The following is a 27,064-nucleotide window of genomic DNA, read 5'->3' as shown; positions in this document are numbered from 1 at the left end:
TACATGTAGAATTACTGTGTTTTTGCAGATGTACATTTTTAAGCAAACCAGATACGGAGAATAACATATATACCCTCACATATGCTTGCTCTGAAGGGAAAAAGGGGGTTGCCTTTTATATTTTTGTGTCAGGACCCTTTGCAGATACTGATTACTCATGTTCAGAAGTAGATTGATGGAAGGAACAAATGTTATCTCTGTAAAATATGAAAAATCTGTTATCGTTTTAGCAAATCTGCTTTGGCAGAAGAGTCTCTCTCTGGACCGTTCTGCCTGGGATGTGGATTCTGAGCTTGCAAGTGAACTTTATGAAAGATGGCAAAAAATAAGACGTGGGGAAGCCTGCAGGTCTGTACAGAATCTGTTGAGGTTCTTAATTCAAGCCAGTACAGTGTTGTAAGAAAATTTCTGTTCTGAAGTATTCTTAATTAGAACAAACGTTTTTGACCTTCCTGCACTTAAATTAGTTATCTTGAAGCACCCGGAGTATCGGAGCACCCCAGACACCCCCAGCTTCCATTTCAAGGCACTGCCAGCCATAAGTAAATATTTCAGGTGCCCGAACTTCAGAATGTAAATAATGTTCTGACTATAATAACCTCACCACAGCTACCCAATATGAAAGCAGTCAAAGCATGTTCTACCATATCATTTAGGGAGTTGCACGAGTCCTTCATCAACAGGTCACATAGCAGTCTTTTCAGGATTAGGGTCTTTGAATAGCTTTTAAGGTTTTTAGTCCTTGGCCTAATGGATATTGCATACTGGGGGCGTTGGGAAGGAAGCAGTCACTGTGACTGAGCAATTCTTGTAGAGATGGTGCATCAGTGACATCAGCCCCTTCCGGAATAAGGAGGTAGAGCTGTGAAAACCACAGTCATGTTGCAGGTGGAAAATTGGAGACTGAAGGGATGCACATAAGTTACACTGACTCTCTACTACTAGGTTACAGCTTTATGGGCTTTATTTTGTGAAGAACATTTTCAAGGAAAGGTTAGTTGACGTAATTATAGGTCCTGGCAAATCATCATTTTTTTTTTTGTTCTTTGCTTGAAAGAAAAAGGAAAATAAAATTAACATAGCTTTCTGGTTTTGCCAATAAAGCAGGAGGAGTATTTCAGGATCGGCTCGCTTTATTCATCAGAAGAAGCCTGAAGAGGGGTTCTTTGCCTTTTTCTTGCCCCGGTTGACTACAGAGCCTGGCCTTACGCTCAACTTCAGTGCCACAGCAGTTAAAAGTAGTATGGTAAGGATAGTTGTTGTTACGCTTTTTCTGGGTTGATGTATGTTTAGCTTGTTTTAATAACAAAGTCTGTGATTAATATTTGGTGATGCTTAGCATTTTCATACTGCTTGTGGATCAGTGTTTTGAACTCTAATTTAAAACACCAGTTTTGTATCCCCTTGGCTCTTTGATAAGTTCTCTAGCTACCTAGTTGTAATATTTTAATACAAGGAGAGGAGTAAAGCAGTGTAGTCTTAACTAACAATTGTTCATGGTTGTTAAAGCTTTCCTTGCATCATTGTAAAAGTTACATGCTTGTGGTAAAATAATTGAACAAGGGACTAGGGGTAGGATGTACTGTCATTAATGTTGCATGTGGTTATGGGATGGCCTTCCTCATGCCACTGCCTTATGTAACAGAAGTGTGTAAAACACTTGCAAGAGATACACGCTTGAGTGATCAGCAGAGCAATTGTCTTCCAACCACAATTGTTTCTTGTTTGTCAGATTTAAGTCACTACTAACCTAGCCTGGGCCAGAACCAATCATATGGAGATAGTTTTCATATGCGCATATTGTGAATTACATTAATATTCCATTTGTGCCATTTACTTGCCAGTCATTATAGCAATGTGTATAACCTGCTTGCAGTCAGACTTCTGTAAGAAAGGGTGGCACCTCACTAACTTCACCTTCTTTGGAAGAGCTTTGTTCATGTCTGCATGTGTAAATCAAAATCCAAGTGAAAGGGTTGTCTGGGGGTGGGGAATTCACTATTTTTGCACATGTGGTTCTTCATGCACTCTTAGCTGGTTTTGCAAATGATGACATTGTGATGACATGTCCTGTTGTTCCATGCAGTTTTGTGTACATATGATTATATTGCATTAAGACAGAAGCCAGGTTGAAGTCCCTTGAAAATGCAGATCATGTTACCAGTGCTGAATTATTTTACCTTCTTTTTCTCAAGTATGTAGTTTTTAACTTTTTCTTTTCCCCTTCAAACTATTTAGGTAAAATATTTCGTACTAAGAAACCCTTCATCCTTCCCAGTTACGTTGCAGCTTCTGCCTCTTTCTCACTACCCTGATCCCCAAGCTTCACTGAGTCTGCTCAACAAATGGTAATAAGTATAACTATCTCAGGATACTGTTTTCCCTTTTAAAAGATCTATTTGCCGTGCCTTATGTTTGTTGCTTATTGTTTGTTTAATTTTTTCCAAGTGTAACTTGGGTGGGGACAATGTTCTGACCCATTTTGGAAGATATAATCATGTTCAGAGCAGCTCCCTGTTTGACACATGACTTTGTAATGTACCTTATCATTGATAAAACCAAATTGAGTATGTTTTCATCAAGTTTATGTCTGCCAGCCATAAACTGTAATTGGTCATCTTATAAGATCTGAGGCTTAGTGTGAGCTTGTGCGGGCTGCCCAGGTGAGGTGAGCAACTTGCAGAACTGGGCATGTGCATCTCCCTGCAAGGCTGGTTGGGAAGTACACAGTCTATAGACTGATCAGTGAGGAGGAAGGTAACTGAACCTTCCCCCCAGAAAAAAATTTCTTCTTAGTTTTTTCTTGGGTAAAACCCCTAGTTGAGGAAGGGGAAACAGGAGCCAGGAAGAAAAATTCAGGTCCAGAGCCAGTAACCCCACAGTAAATGTTTAGGGCCAGCTAAGCCAATGTTTCTACATTGTTTTAAACTTTCTGTTTTAGAACTGAGAAGATCTAATGAGGAATCTAGATAAAAGCTAGATGAACAGCATAAAGGGTCATGGTGAGGTGGGCTGAATTTCATGAAAATAAGCCCTGGCTGTTACACTTAACTTTGAAAAACTGTGTAGTTGCTAGGACTATTTGCTTGGTTGGAGCCAGTGGGACTACTCACATGCTTAAGTGTGACTTGCTTATTTGGGGTCCAAATGCCCGTGTAATTGCTTCTTTAACCTCATTTCTTTACATACATATGTGTATGTGCATATATATATGCATGTGTGTATATATATGTATATATGCACATTAATAACTACATCTGTTTGCATACTACATATAATTTCCTCATAGACTCTTTCTAGTGGTTTGAAATTACATTTTCTCTGTATTTGCACACTTTTTTTTTCTACAGATCTTCTAGGTTTACCAGAAATAATGTCCACTAACTGGTTCTTTTTAAGCTAATGTCATAGAAAATTGTGGCAAGTGAATTTCCAATTCAGTGTCTGGAGGTCCATTAGTCCTCTGTAATCTAAATTTTACCTACTGTTTTTAATACCTTAATGTCAAATGCTTGTCATTTTCTCTCAACTGCTGTAAGTGGATTGAATTTGCAAAGTATGTGAAAGAAAAATAGGAGTTTGTCTGAAAAAAATCATGAGCAGAAGGAGTCATATTTGAGTAAATTAATGAGATTTGATAATGATTATTTCTTTACACTTATGTGGGCAGAAAAAGCTTCCAGGCATTTGTGTTTGTGTGCCTTAGAAATTGTGTTTCTTGATTGTGATCTTTTGCAATATTGTATGCTGAGAGATCTAAAATGCCCAGCCATTTGTCTGTTTTCCAAATGTGTGGAATCCACATAAAACTGATTTGTAGTGTATTCTGTTAAAATTCAGACTGACATTTCCACTGTATTTTGCATATGCCAAAATGCAATTGTAAAAGTATTCTTTACTTAAGAATAAATGTCATCATGTGAAAATAAGTCATTGTAATTCTGACAGACTAGGTTTGAAGTGCTTAATTTTTTGTTTTGATTTATTCAGGTTCGACATAAATGTGCAAGCTATTAATTTCACAACCACTGAATTCAGGCTCATGGATGAATGTTCTCACAGGGTAAGATGGCTAATTTTGATAGAAGAAGTGGTCTGACACACTAGAAAAAACTTTGTCTAGCTACACTACATATGAGTTGTTTCCAAGTGCTATTTAAAGCAGTTTAATAGTGTTTCCTTGATTCTCTGTCAGGCTTGTATCTTTGCAGTTAATTTTTTTTTTTCCAAAGTTTGAGTCTGTTTTGAAAACAACTGTAGGGAGGGAGCCTGTGGATGCTTGCCTGCATGTGTGTATGTGTTGAAGAGGCCACCCTTTGCATTCTGTGTTGGGACTTATATTTAGCCCCAGGTTGAACATGAAGTGTAAGGCTTTTGAGTTGGTGTTGTCAGAAGCTAGCTTATAATCTTTTCAGTAGAGGGAAATACTGTCCAGTAGTTCAAGGGAGGAGAAGGCTGTTTTCTACACTTCACCTCAGTCTCATTGCAACTGCAGGATTCAGGTTGGAATGTCATGGCTCTCTGGTTCTGATTGCCTCATTTTTAACATGACTGTGATAACACTTGACTGTGTCACACCAATGCTGAGCTGTGGTTATACCCTGGGGGGTTGTGTCATGGATGACAGAAATAGAGATGTTGGCATATTCTGACAACCAGAGTACTGTCCAGGGTACCTGGATAATTCTTCTTAGACTTCTAGTTTGTGCAAAAGCCTGGAATTAACATACTTTCCTTGCTGTTTCATGCTGCAGTCACATCTTTAATGTCCTATGTAGATACACACTTCTGCACATATGCTTTAAGACCTTAATGAAAGATTAGTACCTTATAAAAAGAAAAGATTATGTTTGCTACACTAATCAAAGCTGACCTTTCCTTTCTGGCAACAGTTGTAAGAGTTGTAAAAGAGAGGAGACAGCAGTTCATAAATCCTAGCCTGTAGGTGCATGCTGAAAACGAGAAGGTGGTTCCACTAGTACATGGGTAGGACTGAGTTTCCGCAGTCCCATATACCATACTCTTGACCAAATGGAAAAATAGTGGTAGATCTTGACATCAGTGTGTGCAATATCTGTTTTTCATTAGAGACTTGAGGACCTAAGGGGAACATGTATGGTTAGATAGGTATTCAGCACGTATGAGACAGATCTTGCCTTGTTAACCAAATCACTAGTTGTTAATATTTACATTTTTTAATTTGTCATCATTTGCCTAGTCACTTTGTATACATGTGTAATGAATTGTTAGGCTCACATTTGAGTGCATGTGTATCTTTGTAGGGAGTGACAGGGTGAAGTTTGCACATGCTGTACGTGGTTTGCTTTTAATAAATATTGACTGTTAATGCAGGTTCTGAAACTTCTTTGTATGTTCTTTTTTCACAAAATAGGCTAAGAATAAAAACATTTTAGACTGGAAAAGATGAGAAAAGCCATTAGTACAACAGCCGTGAATTGAAAAACAACCAAGCAAGAGCCTATTTTCTAATGATTATGGTTGTTTTGACTGCTGTAGGTGTCTGATCACCCCTTTCTAAGACACCCCAGTTCTGGAATAGAAATTTTTAGGGCTATTTTCATTTTTTTAATGGGAAGAAGAATAAACAGCAGCATTGAAACAAACAAACAAATGTACATTATTTCCAGACTCAGTGAACTTCTGGTAGTTCTGGTCTTCAATTAATATGGTAGGGAGTTCACTTTGGCTTGTTTCCAGTGACTCAAATGATCAACACATTTGCCAACAGTCCTTTTCTCACTTAAATCAAGTTGCAAGTCTTACACTGAGAGGATAATGGTTGCCACATTTCCCTGTGCAATCAGTATACTGTCAGTTCTCATTGTGTTGTGAAGTGTTTCAGGATTCCTTGAATATGAAAGACACTATATCCTTTTCCATCTGAGCAGATAAAAGCTGTTTTAAAAAATGAAGTAATACATTCCTCATAACAATAAGTGCAGTAATATGAACTTTTGCTCAAATAAACAATTTTATCTGATGTTTTATGTTGTCAAATTGAAAGACTTTTGTATAACACAAGTTAGTTAGCAGTTATTGCACCTTGCCAAAAATACCTTGTGTGGTACTAGGTAAAGATGTAGTGCGTAGTGCTTCCTTGATAGAGATCTTTAGATACGCATGTTTTCTGTGAATAAGATGTGCATATTTGTTTAACAGAATGCACATCAAGAGGATCTCATCAACAAGAAGTGCAGTTCTGAGCTGCTTTGGTTGAGTTTACAGCCACTGGAAACCAGAAAAGTTGGTGTAATTTTTACACCAGTTGACTACAAAAGAGTAGCTTCCCTTATTTTAATCAGGTAAGCCAAGTTTCAGTTGTAAGTGAGAATAAAACAACTCAATGTAAAAATCAATTTGCCAAATCTTGGAGCAAAGACAAATGGTCAAAATTTGGAAGTCAGAATACCTCCAGTTTAATAAAAATTGCTTAAATGGTCTTTGTGTCTTATGTCTCAGTCATTAAAAAATAGAGCCTTTTTTTCTTGATATGCGATCAGTGGCTTATAAAATGCATATGAATGTACTGAGGCAATTTTGAGTTGAGAGCAACACGTTGGGTGGCTTTGCTATTTTCAACTTAAATCCATAATGATAGGATTTAAGTATCCAGTGAGTCTAATGTGCAGCCACACATTGGTTATCTCTGGAGGAAAAGAGAGTTTATGGAAGCAGCAACCATTTTTACTAGGTGGCACTGTTGTTATCTGGTGACAGTGGACACAAAGCTTGGTCCTTCACTGTGTGAAATTCACTGGTGACTGGTTCTAGAGTGAACCTGTCGGTATTTAGAGGAAACCTATCCGGGTGTGGCCAGTGATTCTGTTACTGAAACACTGTTGTCTTGGATTGGCACCTAGATAGCAAAGTCGCGGTCGCGGTTTTGCAAACTTCATTTGTGTTATAGTGGCTGATTGCTTGATTTTTATATTATGGCAGAAACAACTTGACTGTTCTGGACGTGGTCAATGTAGAAGGCTTTGGAGCCAAAGAATTGCTTAAAGTAGGGGGAAGACTACCTGGTGCAGGAGGGTCTCTTCGATTCAAGGTGCCAGAAGCTACACTAATGGACTGCAGACGACGTGAGTAAGAAGAAACAGGTCTCTGATTTTGTAGCTGGCTGCGTTACTCCGTAGTGGTACTGATACGGTACAGTAATGTTAAGTAAGCAGAATGTTGAAATAGAAAAAGCTGAAGAGCTTGGTCATGAGAGGTGTAGATTTTGTTTTCTCAAAACACTGACTGAGGATAGTTACAAATTCTAGAAATACACTACTGCAAAACGGTCTGTATTAAAATTTTGGTCAGTTCAGAGTTCTTTATTAGATTGAGAGTAAAAATAGCAATTTATTTATAAAAGTAAGAAAATAATTTTTAAGCACTGTAAAATAATAATTCTTTTTTTCCCTTTTAAGAACTGAAAGACAGCAAGCAAATTCTATCCATTACGAAGAACTTCAAAGTAGAGAATATTGGGCCTCTTCCTATAACAATTTCATCAATGAAAATCAATGGTTACAGTTGCCAAGGATATGGATTTGAAGTGTTAGACTGTCAAGAATTTTTCCTGGCTCAGAACTCATCACGAGAGATCAGCATTGTGTAAGCACTGACAAATTTGCTGACAAATTAACTTAAGTGGAAATGTAAAATAAATAATTTCAGTCACAGGCACTCCAGTAGCACACCTGCATACAAAATTTGGTGACCTTGGAATATAAATTTCATAAGCATTTCCCCTTTTCAGTAAGGGTAATACTAACAAATTGATACTATAATAATGTTTCTTTATAAGACTCCCATTATTTTTACAAAGCAGCATACATGCTTTTGTCAGTGCATTATGAAGTAATAAATTAAAGTAAAAGAGTTGTCACAATAAGAGAGTAAGAAATGCTTTGCCACTGCCTTTTTTTTATTGTTATTCTCTAGCTTGTTGCAAGTAGCCTGACCACAGTCTAGTCATGTTTTCCTAATATTGCACATAGTGTAAAACTGATTCTTCTAAAAATGCTGTTGAGTGAAAGTCATGACTTAAGCGTAAGTAGAGTTAATAATACTGTATTACAGTAACTGTGGTTTCATATGCAACAGGTGTCACTGCTACTGATTGAAAAGGCAAGTCATACCTTCTAGCAGTACCCATGGCAGTCAAATAGAATAATGGTATAGGTCAGGGAAATAAATGGAAGGAGATGGATATGATGTTTTCTTCTGCTTTCCCTATCTTTCCAGCCTTGTTCTAGACTTACCCAAGTACCTGACCCTTTCTGAAGTAATGCTGCCCGTATGCTTGACAGCTGTGCTTTTGGTAAAGAGTGTTTTGGTTAACATGAGTTGATCATGTGCACCTCCTTGAAAAAAGGAAAATAAGTCACAGTAATATGTATTGTGAAGAGTCACAATAAAAACACATATTTTACTGCTTGAAGATGACCTCAAGGTCATACCTGTATTAGGTGCTAATGCCATCTGCATAGTCTAAGCAGACAGTGGCCACTTATTTCATTGTCTTTTTTTCATACTATTAAATCAGAAGGGTTTTTGTATTTTTTGGTATCGGCATGACTTCAGAAAATGAAATTCAGCCCAATGATGGGAAAATCACATCAGGTCTGTCTGCTTTTCCTGATAGATTCACTCCTGACTTTACATCTTCGTGGGTAATCCGGGAGCTTACGCTGGTGACTGCTGCTGATTTGGAGTTCCACTTCACGCTCAACGTGACTCTTCCTCACCATCTGTTACCACTATGTGCAGATGTGGTGCCAGGACCCAGCTGGGAAGAGTCTTTTTGGAGGCTTACTGTCCTCTTCGTAAGGTAATGCTTTCAAGGCCCCTGCACCGGTTTGAAAGGGACCCACCAGTGAAAGATCAGCAAGCACTTGTTGTTAGGCTTCTGTTAGATTTTTAGTGGTGATAGGGCCTAAATCTTTACTGTGTCTGTCTCCCGAGAGTCCTGCCAGCTGGCTGTGACAGCTTCGGTGTGGTGCAGTAGCCGGTGATGGAGTTGTCAAGCATTTCTTGCTTGTCCTCCTGATACACTTCCACATTAAGGCTGCAAAGAAAAAGGAATGCCTGGATACGCCCCTTGCTAGAAGACTTACTCCCACCACAGTAGAGATGGACGTGTAACATACTAGTATGTGAACATCATAAATAAAATTGAGTGGACTGGTAGAAGATCTTTAAGTATTTCTTGAAAATAAACATGAATTTAATTTATAAAGTTTCAGACGACCGAGTGAGGACCTGCTTTTCCTTCTGCTTCTTTTCTTCTTTCACCTGTTAAAAAATATTTGTGTTTATTGTTAGATTTTGCTAGGCACTCTGCTAAACAGGCTATCCCAGAAAGATGATTTGGCTTGTGTTAGCTGACTCATTGCTTGCACATGGTAAACTGCTTTTAAGAGAACAACAATTAAGGGTTCTGCTCCTATGCGTATTTTTTTTGTCTTCCTTTACTAACCTTTCACATTGTGTAGTGTGAACTGAATGTTGTGTTTATCTCAGATGATGTCCAGTGCTTTCATCAGACCGACCCTGAATTCCTACAGCCAGTACTAACAAGCAGCGAGTGTGACTGTCATGGTGATACAGACATGTGCTGATGCATAACTAACTGACATGCTGATGTATACTGTGGTTCTACTTGCATTGCTGTTTTGACATTGAATACAGAGAACAAATGAAGCAGCAATAATGACCACGTTACATGGTTCTAGATGCAACAGAAGGAGACTAGACTAGAGGGATCTGAAAAATCAGGAATTTCTCATTCTGTTTTCCTGCTGACAAAATCTAAATTGCATGATTGAGAAGGTGGTTTGAGTTACAAAGATTCTTGTTCTGATTGATTTATATTTGGTGCAGTTAATACACCATAGAGAAAGAGAAGATATTTTGCAGCTTCACTTTTAGCAGAAGTATGGTGGCATTTTGTAGCCCATTTTCTGCCAGCATTTTCTCTAGGAAAAGAAAGAGACAGTATTAAATAAATTATCAAAATAACGACATAACTATCATGAATAAATAGAAGGTACTCAGAGGACTGATAAGTATCATACTATGATATATTGCTATTGTGTTGTAGTGAGACTTCTAACTGATCTTCAAATCAAGTATTAGCTTTTTTAGAATGGATTTTTTCTTCGTAAAGCTCATGGCTGAGTTATGTTATTGAGAGGGCTATAAGGAAAAAAAGGAAAAGAATGTTACAACTGTTATTTATTTTAAACTGTATTTTGAGTTTTCTCATCTCTCATCTTACTTAGAATTTACTAACAAAATGTTTGAAAAGCGCATCTTGTTAGAAGCTTTTTAACTCTTTCACTGAATACTCCTGAAAATTGTAGACACCAGTATCTGTTGTTTTCTTTGGCAGTTTGTCCCTGCTCGGAGTGATTCTGATAGCCTTCCAGCAAGCCCAGTACATTCTGGCAGAGTTCATGAAATCAAGACAGAGGCCAAATCCTAGTTCTTCGCCGCAGCAGAACAGCAACTCTGTTGACATAATCAGCTCTGATTCCTACAAGTAAAAATACTCTTTTTTCTTTTGAATTGCTTTTTTTTTTGTACCCTGTTTATTGTGGAGTGGTGCTTTCTGTCTGTTTGTATTTTGATATTGCTGTGGGCTGGTTTAGAGGAGATAGTGTTCCAAGCAAACTCCTTCAGAGAGCTTTCAGTGTTGTAATGTATATTTATCTTCACAAAAAAGAAATGGAAGAACTCAAAGGGTTTATTAATCTTGTATATTGTCAGTGGTACGTAGGGTAGAAATTGTGTGATGGAATTAAAGGATAGACTGTGTGTGGCAGCTGTGGAAAGAATGGAAAATACATCAATAGTCCTCGAATCTGACCCTCTTGGGTGGTCAGTTAGGCACTTACTCACTGAAGCATATAAGCATTTGAAGTCTAAACACATACATAGAGTCTTGCTCAGCTCTCACTGAAATCAGAATGTGCTTAGCTGGTATGATAAATTGAAGACCTAATACAGTTTCACAGCTTGTGAATATGCCCCCCTTTCTTTTCTTACAATTCATGATAGCTTTGTATATAAAAACAAATCTCAAATAATTTATTTTTTCACCAGGGGAAGCTGCAAGACATTTATGGATTCCTATAGTTCTTCAGATAAAGGTAAAGGGAAGGGCTTCCTGTCTGTAGGCACTTCATCCAGCCGAAGTCAGAATGCAGCAAAGAGAAGTCCTGCGACCTACAGCCACTCTCAGAAGAAACACAAATGTTCAGTTTACTACAGTAAGCAGAAACCAAACACAGCAGCTGGCAGTGCCATTGCAGCTACTGATGAGAAACAAAGTCAGATTGCAGAGAACCAAATCTCAGCACCAAAAGAGGACATTTGCACTGATGTTGTCAGTGAAAACTGGGTAACTCTAAAATATGCAAATGGCATAAATGTTAACAAGAATTTAACTCTTCCAGAAAACTTTCTGGGTAAAGAAGAAAGTGCACTGAAAAATACAGTTCTCATTAAAAATACTTCTTCAGAATGTGATCTCAAAGAAGATCTTCAAACATGTATGTTTCCTAAGGAAACTAACCTTAAAACTTCAGAAAATCTAGTTGAGCTCAAAGAACAGGAGTTCTGTCCTGTGAAGATGTCCAAGAAGCTACCTGAAAGTCACTTGTCCAGAAATTCACTTCAGCAACAGCCAGAACTGCAAGAAATTTCTAGGAAAAATAGTGGTAATTTTTTTCAATTTCTGTCAGTTGAAATTAGTGGATGAAATCTTCTGTTGAGTTCACTGTGATCAGGATTTTGTCTTTTGCTTGGGACAAGGAGATGCAGTATTTCTTACATGTTCACTATGATTTATCTGTTTACATTCCTAAGGAAACAGCTTGTGTTAAAATTTGTATCATAAATTTGCCTTGGTTTACATATTTCAAGCTTGTGCTGTAGCATTTTAATGGTTAAAATAATTGATGTCATAGATCTGCTTGTAAGGCATGAAGTGCCCTCTTCAAATATTCAGAAACATCCCAGTTTGCTATTTTCAGGTCCACTGAAAATCTGATACCTGATTTTTAGAGTCACCAAGCAGGCATGTTCAGTACTGGATATTCAGAACTTCTTTGATAAAACCACCTAAAACAACAAAAGCTGACACTAGAGTATTGTGAAATTGTATTTTGTAGGAATCTGCAGATCAACATTTGTCTTAGTAACAGCATAGTTGTAGTTTTTTATTTGGGTGGGGTTTTTGTTTGGTTGGTTGTTTTTTTTAATTGTGAAACTAAGCCGCCTGGGAAGTCTCACCTCTTAGCTTCACAACTCAAAATTTTAAGAACAGCCTAAGAGCACCTGGAGGAAATCAAGAGCAGGGTAGGAGAATGTGTCCTCTGGAAGCTTGGCATAGTTGAATGCTGAAGACTGGCATTTGCTGTAACTGTGGCAGAGTTTATTTAGTGAGTGAGCCATCATAGAGGGAGTTCAGGCCCTACTGTAGTGTCTAGTTGTTACTCTGGTCCCGTTGCTTCCCATTGTGTCATTATCTGTGAGATACAGCAGGTACAATGCTGTTTCAGAGGGAGGCAGGATAATTTCACTCATACTTACAAAGTACTTTAACATTCTTCATGTGCTCCTAAACTGCAGTGTTGTTCGTTCTTTGCTTTGAATTAGGAAATCAGATGGCAGGGAAAAAAGAAAACCAGTAATTATGTCTTAACTGCATTTACGTGCACAGGAAAGTAACTTTGAGCACAGGCTGTAAATACCATGTTTATACATAAACCAATTGGGAGATACTAGTCTTACTTTCATTGACAAAACTTCCACCTTGAGAGAGTGTTTCTGGAGTACTGACAGTTACTTGTGTTCAGTGGTAAAGCACTACAGGTAATCTGCCGCCTTGTCTTTTAGCAGTTGTGGTTTTCTGCACTGTCAGGAATGTGAATATTTCTGTGTTTTAAGAAGTTTGGTAGGATAAATGAAGTCTAAAGAATACCATGTTGCAGTGTTTGTGTCTTGATTGTAGTTACAGACTTGGTTTTGTACAAACAGGGAGTCTTCAAGACCTCAGGTACTCACATGTTTGTATGCTGGAGAGCAACAGGGTGTTTTTCAGAGCTCTGGCAGCCTCATTTGCCTGCTGTCTCCGGTGTTTCATCCACACGGACTCCTTTTGCCGTCATTGTGACTGCCTGCTCCAGAGGGGAGAGGGCGGCTGACTCAGAGCTAGGACGTTGTAGTTGGTTGGTAGATAGGAAATCATAAAAATGTGTGGGTGTACCTTTCCCGTTTGAGAAGACCAGTTCAGTGCAGTAAGTGATGGCATTTTGCATGCAGTGCAGCTGAGAGTCTCAGTAGCAGATCAGTGTGGACGTATTGCAGATACCTGAGATACCTGGAACCGATCAGAGCTGAAGTTAATTCTGACATGTCCAGCATTGGCAGGGCCCAGGTGGAGGACGGTGACTTGACTGGGCAATTCAGCTAGTTGTTAAGGCAGGCTGCTTCTCATTTTCTTCACCTCCTGGATTTTGTTAGACAAGACTAGTTCTTCTTCCTCAGAAGTCTCTCAAAATGAATTTTTAACGCAGAACTCATCCTAAAGAAAGGATGACTTCCCTTTGTGTTCATAGTGAATGTAGAGGGCGCTTAGGAGATATAAAGCACCAAATAAGGGCTGTCCTTATTTTGATCTACCCATTTTTGAAAAGTCTTCTCCCCACCCAGCTTGCAGGTTTTTTAGCCCAGTATTCTCTGGCTTCAGATTCTGTCTTACAGATGCGTGGCTGGGACTCAGATAGCTCAAAGTCAGATGAGATGAGCAGGACTTGGGTAATTTATGTATGTGCTAGGAGTGGTGGGCCCATAAGCATGAATCAATACAGAGCTACTTTTTGCAACTGCTCTAAGAATTTTTATACAGCATTAGCTTTTGATTTTGATATTTTCAGCATTGTCAGCCTAGAGGTTAGTCTCCTAGTCTTTTGGAAAGCAACACAAGTCTGTTTTTAAAAAAAGGTAGAAGATACTGCGGTTGTGATTGGGAGCCCATTCCCTTCCCCATCAAATGGATGTTACTGTTTAATTCTAGGGAATAGCCAGCAAGTGCCTCTCAGGAATGAAACAGAAAACTGTGAGACTTTGAAAAAGCAGATCAGCCTAAAGCCTTCCATGGAGAAAAAGATTAATAAAGGACCTAAGGAAGAGACACCATGCTGCGTAAAAGAAGAGATTACTTCTTCTGAGGTTTGTATTGTGATATTTCTGCTTTTCAAATTTAAAATGATCTTTTGTTGTTTATTTATATATGTATGCACCTATAGGTATATATGTGTAGGTAGGGATTATTACGTACAGTCACAGATCTGAAAGAGTGTAAATCAGATGAACGAGGAAGTATGCAGCCATGCTGTCCCACATCCATTTCATATTAATGCTGCTTTATAGAATGATGAACAGTTTGCGTAGTAATTAAAACAGTCCTTGTATTGTGATATTGGCTGTATCACAACCAGAGATGCTCTTTGTTATTGCCAGAGCAGGCATAAATGTACTGGAATCTAATGCCAGCTGTCAGCCACAGTAATGATGTGGGAACATACTCGGGGGGAGGGGGGGGGAGGTGTCCTAGATGGGCATATCAGCCTTCGTTGGCAGACCTGATCTCCAAATACAGGACTTTATATCAGAAATTTTCATGTCAGAATATAGCAGGCAGAAGCCCCTTTAACAGATTGTGAAGCTGCTGAGTAGGATCATTCTTCACCCCAGGTTTCTGAGCTTGATAAACACAGCAGACTGTGCCTTTGTTGCAGGCAGCATAAAACAGTTAAAAAACTTCATCTGGTAATTAGTAAACCCAAGAATTTGGATTATGTTTGTGTCCTGTCTACTGGATAGGAATCCCATGGCAGAAAGGTGTAAGGAAGAATTGCTTACCATGCTTGAAGAATATCTATCTGAAAAGACAGGGTCTAGTCTTGTTTCGGGAGCTGTTGTTACGAATTTCTTTCCGTGTGTGGTTGATGGTGCTCAGTTTGTTTCTTGCATTTTTTAAAATGACTATTATTTGTTGGTTAACTTACCCCATAATTTCCTCAGTTGTAATTCAAATGAATGCTTCCCCCAACCCCCCAGCTGCTGAGGAAAGGGAGGATTTATTGCTGCTGAACTTGCACACAAACTGATCATAAATGTGGCAGATGTTTTTTGGTTTTAGCACATTGGGAATTTTATTGACTGCTTTCCTTTTTCTCCCCCTATTTTTTTATTTCTCTGGAAGTCAGAGCTAGATGCTGTGAGGGGGAAAATGCTAACATTGGGAATTCAAAAATTTCTCTCATCATCTGTTGGTGTCTTGAAGGACAGAGTCTTGGAAAGGCTGGTCAAATTGATGGTGCTGGAAAGACGATGTGCTGTGGAAAGACACTAAATCATGAAGTAACTATGCATTTGGGTTGGGTCGTTTTGTCCAGAGAAATTTAGCTAGAAAAATCCAATGGAGTTCATTTACTGAGTTAACTTCATTTTATAATGTAGGTATTGTCTCAACTCATATTTTTACCTTTAGCAAGAAGATGTGTATAGGAAGAAGAAACCTCAGGAGAAGAAGGAAGGAAATGTACCAAATATGAATTGGAATAGAAATAGAACATCTAGAAAAAATAAGAAGAAGAATGTTAATATATCTGCAAGGTATGTATTGCCTCACCAAATCATGAAGAAATCCAGGGTTGCTGTAATGTTTCTGCAGGTTTTGCATAGTACATTAGGCAGAATTGCTTTATCTGTTTAAACAAACACACTTTGATCCTGGCCAGAGCCTTTATTTTTAAGAATGTGCAGTACTAAGTAACACCAGAAAAAAAAATAAAATATTTTTCCATTTGTAAATCTGTATGTGCATAGACACACCCCATTCGGCATAGCAGTGGTTGCTCTCAGTTATAGTCTGGAATTTGCTCTCTGAAGTTTGGATGGTTAGCTTCCTTTCCATTGTGTATTGTGTGGATAAAATCCAGTCGTGTATTCTCTTCAGTGAAAAAAGGAAAACAAAGTTATTGATGTGATTCCACCTTCAGGAGAATCATCTGCTTTATTGAGTAACTGAGGGAATGTTGTCTTATAGTAGTTTTGGAAGAGGAAGAGAAATATGTAGAAAAGGGACAGTGGCTTGCATTTTTGCTGCAATGATTGAAAAGATTAGAGCAGCACTAGGCTCTTAATTATTTTTTCATGTATTTTAAATTTAAGTTATTTTGGTGGTTGTTAAAAAATACCAGTTATAAACTGCTGCTAGAATAGAAACACTTATGAGGAGAAAATCCTCCTTCCTTTCCCCCAGCCCTTTGAATTAAGGTCATGATCCTACAAAGCCTTCACAGATTTAATCTTTATTGCGAGTGGTCCTATTGAGGTCAGTGGACTTAACAAGGAGATTGTAAATCTGAAGGGGTTGTTATAACTCCTTATAAACAAATTACCATTTGTTGTGTGGGAAGTCAGCACATGTAAATCTTCGCAGGATGCACACCTTTGTAGGTAGGAAGGATAAAAAAATGGAAATAAAATACTGAAATTTGGTGTCTGTTCCTTGAACTGATTCAGCAGTTGCTGTTTTCTGAGTTAAGATGTAACTGTTTCCTTCCTGTAGAAACTTAACAGCTGTTTTTTATTAATTTTCCCTTAATACTCTCCAATTATGATATTGGATCTAGATATTTCAGTTTTACTAGCAAAAATTTAAGATTACTTCAGATGATGGTTTTATTCTAGTTATAATTATGCCAATGAAATAGACATAGGGCACATTTTTCTGTGTATCTAGATCTTTGTACAGTGCTAGACTGTGTTTATCACTATAGCATCTGATTGCCTCCTACAAGTGCATTAGAGAATGGAGTTAAACATACACACGTTGTTTTGCTTCTCCCCCTGAGAAGCAGTCATCTGTGTGGTGGGATATTGCATTTTGGGAAAGGTTTTTAGGTTTCTGTAAAGTTTGGGAATAAGACTCCTAAACCTATTCCTTGTCCCACATCCTGCTACGATAGCCGTGTGAGTTGAAGTGTTTAATGCCTGAAAAGGAAAAATGCAGCTGAAATGTAAAATGCAAACATGTTTCTTTGGGCGTGGTTGTATTAGGGTCCCTGAGCAGAGCGAGTTGAAGCATATGTGCAGTGAATTTGAAAGGCCGGATCTGAGAGTGAATATTGGAATAAGAGCCTGGTGTCCTCAGGGTAACGGGGAAAATTGTAAAGCAGACCAAAAAGCTGGGAGCTTGTCTATACAAGGAGAAACAGGTATGAAATCTTAATTGTCTTAAACAGGGGAAGAAATGTACTGTGGTTTTTGTGGCAGTAGAGCTGTATTCCCTCCTTGAAAGAGTTGTGCTTCTCTCCCTTTTGAACCCTGATGTGAAGATGGCAGGACCGGCATGACGCAGTGCCTGAAATAATACCTGCTCACTTCTGAAGTGCTCCACATGCTTTCTCCACGGGGTTGGTTGGTGGTGCAAATCAGAAGATGAATCAGTCTGAAGCCATAATCCATCAGTCCAGGGTGAAGGACTGACAGTCTGCTTGTGTGTTCAAATCAAAGCTGGTATTAACTGAAGCAGCTGTACTGTGAAGGCCACCTTTAGAATAGGCAGGTCATTTTTAAAAAACGCCACTAGCTTGGGTTCCTGTTTCCTGCCTTTCTGTCAGGATTTTAATCAGCTGTTTTCCCTGGCTTTTGGGAAGAAGAGGGCTGAAGAAGGTATTAATGTTTATAGGATTGTCCTTTGCTTCCCTGATGAGATAATAAGAAAGGAAGATCTATCGCTTATGAATTCATTGCTTGCAACATTTGTCATTGCTTTTAGTATGCATGTTCCTACAGCCAGGCTATGTTTCATGTTTAAAATATTAACTATATATTTCGAAGAACAGTATGGGCTTCCTATTTCAAATTATTGCCTCTAACTGCACTGTATCCTCACTTGCATTCATTATACTGGGGATGTTGTGTAGGTCATAAGCTCCTCATGGTAAAGGCTGGTGCATTTCTTGAGGCTATGAGTAAATATTATTTTCTGTCCTATTATCAGTAAATTCAGAGAATCCATGTAAATTTATATTCCAGATGACTTTTTGCTGAATCTTCAGCTGAAACACTTTCTTAAACGTTTTGTGTTGGGGTTTGTTTGTTGGGGTTTTTTTTTCCAACTTCTTTAGAAAGCTTTTATCAACGGACCAAAAAGAAGTGTTTGGAGAAGTTTTGTTCTGATTCAAGCTCAGACTGTGGAAGTTCATCGGGAAGCGTTCGTGCCAGTCGTGGGAGCTGGGGTAGCTGGAGCAGTACCAGCAGTTCAGACGGAGATAAAAAGCCCATGATTACTGCTAGGCATTTTCTTCCATCCAGTAAGTTCTGCAAATACCACCTCTGCACAGTAGTGGGCAGAGTTTCAGCCTTCCTTCTGAATGGAAAGGGGTGCTGTGGTGTGGGGCACGTAACTTGCTTTTTATAGGGCACCTCTCAGAAACACGAGTTGAGAGTTAAAGAACTTGGTACTTGGAAAAAAAAGTACCACAAGTTTTGTGGGGATGAATATGAGCTGTCAGGCTACAGAGAAAGTATCAGGCTCCTCACTGAGGAAGGTGCACAATTATTTTTCATGGAAAGATGGAAGAACTGGGAGTCACCAGCCAAAGCAATTTTTGCCTTTGAATTTATGTTACATCATTATTATCTTAAAAACGTTATAGCTGTTTAAGAAATCTACAAATGAGAAATGTGTGAAAGCAGTTCAGATCTGAGGATGCTGGGATTGGATAGCTGTATTTGAGGCATAAGTAGGCAGGAGACCTGAGCCACTTGCCTAGTATGAGAAATGGGAACTGTGGTTCATTACTGCAGTTTTTTGAATGCCTGAATATCATTCAAATAGTTGAAAGCCTAAGCCCTGTCACTGCCGTCACTATCCAGATTGATGTAGCACTAGATGTAAATTTTAAAGAAGAATAAAGAAAAGTAAACCCAGCTTTGAGTACCTGAAAAAAGCTGTTTTGAATAATTTAAAAATATGCATGCACTTACATACACATACATGTATTTGTGTATGTATAAAACTTTGCATTACCAAAAGTATATTATATCTGAAGCTGCAATTCAATAGATAACAAATTGTGTGTACATGACTTTTCTGTTTGTTCAAATTGTAATGCCTCTTAAGAAAAAAGAAAATAAGTAATTTTAAATTCAAAATGAATTTGGTAGTAACAAGGAACCTCTCCATTAAGTGTGGTAATCACTTATAAGTCATAAAATACATTTAAGACCATGTGGATGTAAATAGCACACTTTGAAATTAGTGCAGTTAGTGATAGAGGGAAAATTTTATTAACATCATTGATGATTCTGTTTATGTGTATGTATATTCTGTGCATAGTTCTTTTTTTAGGATCTTTGATTTTCACAGTCATTCTTTTCTTTAGGAGAGAATATTTCACAAAATGATTTTCCATCTGAAACTCCTATCACTTTAAATCTGTCTCATAACATCTGCAATACCAGGTAAAAAATTTTAATCTACACCTGTAAGACATTAAAGAAACACCACCAACTTGAAATTTTGTCTCAGTTAGTTAAATTATACATACCTGTTGTCTTGCCATTTTTTGTGATAATCTAATTGTACTTACTAGTTGGAAGAAGAATAATCTTCTTCAGTACATTAAAAGTTATATGCAAAATGGATTATGCTGGGGAAATATGATAAATGCTTCCAAATGTAAAATAAAATTGGGGGAAAAAGGAAATTGTTCCTCTCCTCTCATTTCTTCCAGCTTACTACATTTCCATTACCACTTAGTTATATTAAAGTAATAATGGTTTAAAAAAAAAATAAAATAAAGGTTGGAGTGAGACTTTCAAGTTGATGTTATTCTTTTAATGGGAATGATGTTCTCCTAGGATATACAGCATGAAAATTGATTCCCCCCTCCCCCACATTCCTTTCTACCTCTTTACTGTAGTAGAGATAGCATCTCCAATTTATATTACTACGAGTCCTCATTTCACTTCTCATTCATGACTGTCTGTTTTCACTAGCAGAAGTAATTTATTCCTTTTCCTCTGGTGCCTGAAAATGTTCTCTTTCCATTCATATTGACTAGTTTTTTTCATGGGATTCGATGAATATGAAATTGATGTTCATGTGTGCCTATGTGTTTTCAGGCACATAAAAGTAAACTTGCCTGAAAGTTGTTTGGAGCATTGAAACGTTATGAGAGATCCTACTCATCTTTGTAGACTATAGCTTGTTTTCCAATTTTAGAGAAGAGCTGTTGAATTAATTTGCAATAGGTTGATACTTTGATAATAAAAGTTGGGGTAATTAAGACGTATTAATTTTATTCTTTTTGCATATGTATAAAGTAGCTGGCTTTTAACTGGAGGAAAAAAACTTTAAAAATATTGCACAGTGGTTAATAAGAAAAACCAGAAAAGAGTGGAAAGCAATAGCAATCATGATGTTGATGAGAATATTTTTTACATTTCTGCATATTTCCTTTGAAATAGTTTGCATTATGAAACATTACAGTGTCTAGACTTAAGAAATCAAATTTTCTTTTCATTCAGCAGAGACATGAACAGCATCCCCCAATATCCTGAAACCTTATGTCCGAATTTCACTGATATAGCTGCAGATCCCGACAAAAATAAAGGTCAGTTACTTCATTAACAACTGAAGTTTTTTTTTTTGCACACTTTGTCAAGCAGTTTCAGTGATGTTGCTAGTAACATTTGTGTACACCAACTTGGTAATACACGTTGTTACTAGAACTTGACTTACTTCTAAACGAGTTAAGAGCAAAGTTAGCAAATGAAGGCTTAAAATCTTGACATTTTTTGTTGTATCTTCTCTGTGTGAAGACAGCATTTAGCTTTCAACTCACATGTTAGGTCGTCTTTGTTTTTTTCTCCTCTTGCTTTGCACAGATTTATGTCCAAAAGTAATGTGGTTGGGAATTCAAGAGCACTGGTTGCTGTGTTAAAATGAAGCTCAGCATCAAATCAGATACGACCATTTTTCTCTCTCAATTTCCACAGTCGGAACTTGCTCTCTTTGAAAGCAATAATGAATGAGGTTGGGTTGGGCTGTTAAAAGTCTTGAGTTTTCATTGTTTGTATCTCCAAGGGAAGTAATATTAACTTGTTGAGTGGGATTCATAAAAGCAACAGGCTACATGGTGACTTTTAAAGCTGGTTAGGAGACATGGTTCTTTGGGCAGCAGAGCTGCCTGCCCATGGCTGTCCTTTCTGCTGTGGGTTTAACCTGTGTCTGGTAGGATACAAATGCTGATTAAACTTTTTCTGTGGTGGCAATATTCATAATCTCTGTTGTGTGAAATAATGAAATAGAGCTAACTTTGCAACTGTTGTCTCATGGAGAGTGCTCCTTTGGATTTTCTCCTTTCTCCAGCTGCCTGTTCTCACAGAGTTGATAGGAACCAAGTATCTGTGGGTAGTCGGGGGACTCAGTCCATAGAGAGCAGCACAATGAATATCTGCCCTAGGGGCTAAATACAGCCGTAACAAGTTCATGTATTGTTTGGTTGTGAATGGCTCTTGTCTATTAAAAACCCGTCCCTGTTCCTGCTGCATTCATGCGGTTGGACTTCAGAGATGGTTACTGACTGACGGGTGGGGTTGAGGGGGAGGCTGGTGGGGATCCACCTCCCTGCTGTCCGTCCTGCTGTGAGGAAGGGTGCTGCCTTGGCACGGGCAGCTGATGACTTAAGGACTTTTTTATAGGAATTTCTTGCCCTGTTTTGAATTTCAGCTTCTTGGTTCAAGTTTTTTTTATACATATATTTTTAAAAAATAGAAATTTTGAGGTTTGTTTAAAGATGGACATTCATCACAAAAAATGTAATTGGTTAGTAATACCAGATTTTTTATCTAGCATAAGAATAAAGTGTCATTGTGATATTCAGAGCTTGTGGAGCCTCCTTCCTGTTGTTCTGCATTTCATTCCCTTTTCCCTTTTTAGGTCTTTACCCAACAGGAGACTTGTGGCCTGCCCAGCCAGTCTGCCTGACAAACAGTTTAAACTACAACCTTGAGAATAATATACCATGCATGATCCAAGAAACCCCCTCTGTCCACAACAGGCAAGTTATGTTTTATGTAAATAGTATGGATAACGCTTTGTTCAGGTTTCTGTGATGCAGAGGACTGTACTTGAGCTTATCTTATAATATTTGTAAGGCAGGTGGTAGTTAAAGTAAAATTCTTGCTGTCGCTTCAACCTTAGTTCTAGTTGTCTGTGCTCTTCCATTAGTACATCATGATTAATTTTGCTAAGACAAATTCACTGGTGTTCCTGCTTATATATAGATATTCCACAACTTCTTTCAAAATTAATTAAATACTTTTTGGAGAGCTTTTAATTTCTTCCACTTCTTTTGCATAAGGCCTGACTTCTAGGTTCGTTGTCCTCTTGCTAAATACATAGCTTCTGTGTATCATGGGGTGTGTTCTGCAGTGTGTACGCATGTTAAATGGCACGGACAGACATTGTTAAATAAAGGCAAATAGTCCAGTTTGAAGGTGGTGGAAGGATACAAGTTGGTCTGATTGTTTGAGGCTCTCTGTTGGGTTGACCTTCCTGTAGTAATGAACTTGAGTAATTCTTGTACTGTAGACTCTCCACACCACAAATTCTACTAATGAAAGATGCACCTCTAACCAGTGAGAAGAAATACTCTGCCACCACACAGCAGTGAAATATGGCCAGTTCTTCAGATCATATCCTGTCATTCAAAATGACAGAGTGGTAACGCAGAAATCCCCAAGTGATGGTCTTGTGATCTCAACCAGCCTGCTAACCTCAATTCTAACTGTCATGTCAACAAACTGCAGCCCTAATGATTGGGAGCAATGGCCAGCAGTCTGTCCGACTCTCAAGTTGGATGAAATACGTGGTGATTTGTGGCAGATTCTGTCTTATGCTACTTTGCTTTCATACACCCAATCTCAATTTGGGCTTCATATGCAAAACTACATGTAATTATTTATTCATATGTAGTAGTGATAACTTAGAGTAACTTCTTGCCTGAAGAGTAAAACTGAATTAGCACAATGTGAAACGCTTTTGTATGCCTACCTTGTCCAGACTAGGTCCAAACTTGGACTTCTTCAGGCTCACTGCATAGCGGGGCTTGTTACACTTCTGACATATCTTTGAGAATTACTTTTGAAAAGTCTTCTTGAGATTCTGAAATAATTTTAATGAAAACAAGTCCCTACAAATTAATGTGTAGTTTAGAAAACATAATTGTTTAACAGGACTTTTAACACATGGCAGGGAAAGTAGAAATCCCCATTTTAATTGCTATTCTCAGGCATCCAAATGCTTGAGAATGCATTACATTTTCTTCTATTTAAAGACACATTATTTCACTTTATATCTACCATTAACATGGTTGTGGGAAAGAAGTACAACTATTTTCTTTTTACAGAGGAATAAGTTGAGCCCAGTTAGGTGTTGCAGGACTCTGGTAGCTGTCATTACAAGTTCTTTATCCTCCCAGAGGAAAAAGAGCTCAGTGAGAGAATCGCTGTGAGTACATAGTGGCACAGAGTAGGTACTGGCGGAACTGGCAAGCGGAATGTGAAAAGCCTCATCGTCAGTTACAGGCATTTTGCATCCAACAGCTTTACATTAAATAAGTATTTCTAAATAATTTTCCGAAGTTCTGCAAATTGTTTCTGACAGATTTTTCTTTTTCTTGGGACAGCTTCATCGACTGGAATGCAGCTTGTGACAGCCAGTTTTCCAACGTGTATTGTCCACTAGAGATGAATGAATATGGTGCTTTCCCAGAAGGTAGGATAAAGTAAAGCTTATGAATTATCACTGAGCATGGTTTTTTCTCTCACCTTTTGTAGAACAAAAGGCTGTGCTTGTCTATAAACATCTGGGCGTTCATTGCTTAAGCGGACTTTACGGTTTCCAGCTGACTGGGTGCTTTGTAGTAATAAACAATGTCTGCATGTGACAGATGAGAAGACTGATCTTCGTATGGAGTTGTTAAGCCTGGAAAGCCAGTATACAGGACTGTGTCTGAGAGGGAATAGAGAGAAATGCTTGTGACCACAGTATTACACAAATCTTTTTGCACAATTTTCTTTGTTTCCCCTCTGGCAGACTTCTGCTTTCCAGTGTGTGAAACAGAACGCCTCTTGTGACCAATTACCTTTCCAGGCTGGAGTTTCTTGGCTTGGAAAGCACACTGGCAGCAACCTAGAATTCTTTAACATTACCTAAGCAATAATTAAAGGTCAGGCTACAGTATCACAGGCAGCACGGTGATCCCTTGGGCGCTTAGAGCTGAGGCATGTTGGCAGTGAAGCCTGGATAGGCTCTGCCATGCACGTTCTGTGGCTAATAAAGACTGTTCTCCATTAGAGAGATTGCCAACTCTTTATCCTGTCCTTCTGATAGCAATTTGTTAGTGGGTCCCTAATACAGAGTGGTAGTCTTGTTAACAGAAATTGTTACACTTTGCTGCTGTGCTGCTCTGAAGCTGCCTGAAGTCACTGAAGGTTTAGGTCGGTTCCAGCCTGGCTCACTCCGAGAAGATTCAATGTTCTTCCACAGAAATGTTGGTAGTGTTTATATTGCAAAAACCTTATTTTGTCTTCCTGCTTTTGTAAACCGCAGAAAACATGAACTACCCCAGTGGCTTCCCGGGCACTGCAGCGGTGCAGAATACAGCCTTCATTGACCAGAACTGTCCCTCCACCTGGAACGCGCCTCCCAACATGCCACCTACCTGGGAGCCCGCCAGTTACGTCAACTCCACAGTGAGTATTGTCACTGCAGGGTGCTGCCTTTGTGTGCTTCTTCAAAGCCTTTCCAGTAATTCCTGTCTTTCCCCTACCTGTTGCTCACATGTTCTTCATGAATCCTTCAAGTAGCCTGATGTATGTATTTGATGCTGGCATTTGTAGTGTGGCTTTTTCCCAGCTGTTGGTCAAGGTTGTTACTGGACCTTGTCTGTGAAATTTTAAGACCGATCCTTTTGCCTGAAAATTGACTAAAATTAACTTGCATATGGAAAAACATTTTGGACTGATGTAGTCTACTGAGACCTTTTCCTATCAAAATCAACCTTTCCAGATGGGGGTAAAACAGAAGAAGTGCTGACAGCAAAACCCAAAGAGATGTGGAAACTGTAGAGCTGAATGGACAGCTGCTGATAGTGACTTTGACAGGGTTTTTTTGCTAGGAAATCCAAGTGATTTAAGCTGGATTTGTGCAGATTTCTGAATGCTGACTTTGACCTGTTACACTCCAGACTAGCCATGTTTATGTCATCCCATAGTGCAAAGTAGTGACTTCAGTTCAAGGTGGTCTTTCTGCTCATATTTCAAAATCTTCTGGTTTAGATTTTTTTATTTTTTTTTATTTACAGTAGGTTTATTTTGAATAAAACTAACCAAATAAAGCAAGAAATACTTCCAACTGCACAAGTGAAAATTCTGCTGTGTTAAAAAGTGGCAAAACTGGTAGAAGACTGTTTCCTAAAATAAACATGGCTTTATTTCATATTTTATTCAGGAATGCCAGGAAACACAGAAGGTAGAGATTGGAAAATACATTAGATAATTCAGTTCATTTCCCTGGCGAGCTTTTCCCCACAATACATTTCAGTGTTTCATTCAGTTTTAAAAGTCCCAAGACTTCCATGACCTTCTCTGAGAGACTTCCTCACAGACTAACACATCTTGCCCTCCAGGAGGTTCTTTATAAGCTTTCGAAATTTTCTAACTAAATTCCCTAGCTCCCAATTATAGTCTCTCTTCCATACTGAATATCCCTCTCTGCTCCTGGCATGCATATTCTTTCAGTACTGACACATACTTCAACCTTTTTCTTGTCATTTCTTAGGGGTCCTTCTCTTTTAATTTTAACTCTCAAAACATGCATGGTGCTCTTCACATGTCTTCCATTTCTCCCTTATTTTTCTTAACAGCCTGACCAGAACTGAATATCGTACTCCTGTTACAGTAATATTGATGCCATGCAGGGAGGAGCTCATATGGCTTCATTTAGTGAAGTGCCTTTGCACACACACACACACTAATGCTGCTGTAATATTTTCTGCAACCATATTGCTTTGTAAACTCACGTGCAGTTTTCTCCTTGTGTGTTTCCTAAATTCTCTGTATAAATGCTCCTTCCTCCCATTCAGTACTATGCTTCCACATTTTCTTTGGCAAATGGTTCATTTTGCAGTTTCCCATGCTGATTTTATCTTGCCCTACAGCCCTACCTCTCAAGCACCCGAAGCTTGTCTCCAATGTCTGGACTTTTTGGTTCCATCTGGGCACCTCAGAGTGATGTTTATGAAAGCTGCTGCCCCGTCAGTGCCACGACCCAACACTCAACCCACGTGGAGAACCAGGCAGTTATGTGTAAGCAGGAATACTATCCGAGGTTTAACCCCTTCCGTGCCTACATGAACTTGGACATATGGACTACAGCAGCCAATCGAAATGCAAATTTCCCACTTTCGAGGGACTCGGGTTACTGTGGAAATGTGTGAAAGGCATTTGGTTTAAAAATGTGAATAAAGATGCTTGCAATTTTGATTACTAGAGTAAGCTGGTTGTTGAATAGATTACAATGTTGGTGGATATTTTGGCACTTTTATATTGAAAATAAATTTTTTTTTACTGAAGTCTGAGCATTCAGTGCATTTTAAAAAGCAAAAGTGTATTCAGGATGCTGTTATTGTCAGGTGAAGACTATAAATTTAAAACTCAAATTTTTTCAAGAATAAGGTTGGTATTAGATTCTTAAAAGCATTCACGAACCTGTACTGCATATGTTTCTTCTGAAGTTTACATTCTGTGGTATAAGCTAGGAGTGGTTTAGCATTTGTAGGTACAAACTTAGACCTGTAAGTAATCGCTTATGTACCAAACAGTAACACTGGGGACCTGCCTGGTGATGCAGATCAGAGATTTTCCAAGTGGTGCCACTTCTACTGCTGACATAGTT

General features: G+C 38.5%; 1 protein-coding gene across 5 annotated transcripts in view; it reads left to right on the top strand.

Moving 5' to 3' along the window:
* Positions 1-26,741, top strand: part of TMEM131L (transmembrane 131 like) — a 91,228-nt gene extending 64,487 nt beyond the window's left edge. For 2 of the 5 annotated variants that reach the window (XM_049814528.1, XM_049814532.1), the window contains 20 exons: positions 231-348; positions 1,105-1,246; positions 2,239-2,348; positions 3,991-4,063; positions 6,181-6,323; positions 6,961-7,103; positions 7,437-7,623; positions 8,657-8,842; positions 10,406-10,555; positions 11,119-11,735; positions 14,096-14,250; positions 15,575-15,699; positions 17,149-17,306; positions 18,222-18,407; positions 19,482-19,560; positions 20,629-20,714; positions 22,043-22,163; positions 23,793-23,881; positions 24,719-24,861; positions 26,328-26,741. In XM_049814528.1, the coding sequence (XP_049670485.1) occupies positions 231-348; positions 1,105-1,246; positions 2,239-2,348; positions 3,991-4,063; positions 6,181-6,323; positions 6,961-7,103; positions 7,437-7,623; positions 8,657-8,842; positions 10,406-10,555; positions 11,119-11,735; positions 14,096-14,250; positions 15,575-15,699; positions 17,149-17,306; positions 18,222-18,407; positions 19,482-19,560; positions 20,629-20,714; positions 22,043-22,163; positions 23,793-23,881; positions 24,719-24,861; positions 26,328-26,606 (3,290 nt within the window). In that variant the 3' untranslated portion in view covers positions 26,607-26,741. The remainder of the gene's footprint in view (positions 1-230; positions 349-1,104; positions 1,247-2,238; positions 2,349-3,990; positions 4,064-6,180; positions 6,324-6,960; positions 7,104-7,436; positions 7,624-8,656; positions 8,843-10,405; positions 10,556-11,118; positions 11,736-14,095; positions 14,251-15,574; positions 15,700-17,148; positions 17,307-18,221; positions 18,408-19,481; positions 19,561-20,628; positions 20,715-22,042; positions 22,164-23,792; positions 23,882-24,718; positions 24,862-26,327) is intronic. The other 3 variants (XM_049814531.1, XM_049814529.1, XM_049814530.1) reach the window with 3 other exon arrangements.
* The last annotated feature ends 323 nt before the right edge of the window (positions 26,742-27,064 follow it).

Source organism: Accipiter gentilis, chromosome 12, assembly GCF_929443795.1.
Source record: "Accipiter gentilis chromosome 12, bAccGen1.1, whole genome shotgun sequence".
Lineage (NCBI taxonomy): Eukaryota > Metazoa > Chordata > Aves > Accipitriformes > Accipitridae > Astur > Astur gentilis.
The sequence above is the reverse complement of the archived record's forward strand: the minus strand, read 5'-3'. Positions and strand labels throughout refer to the sequence as shown.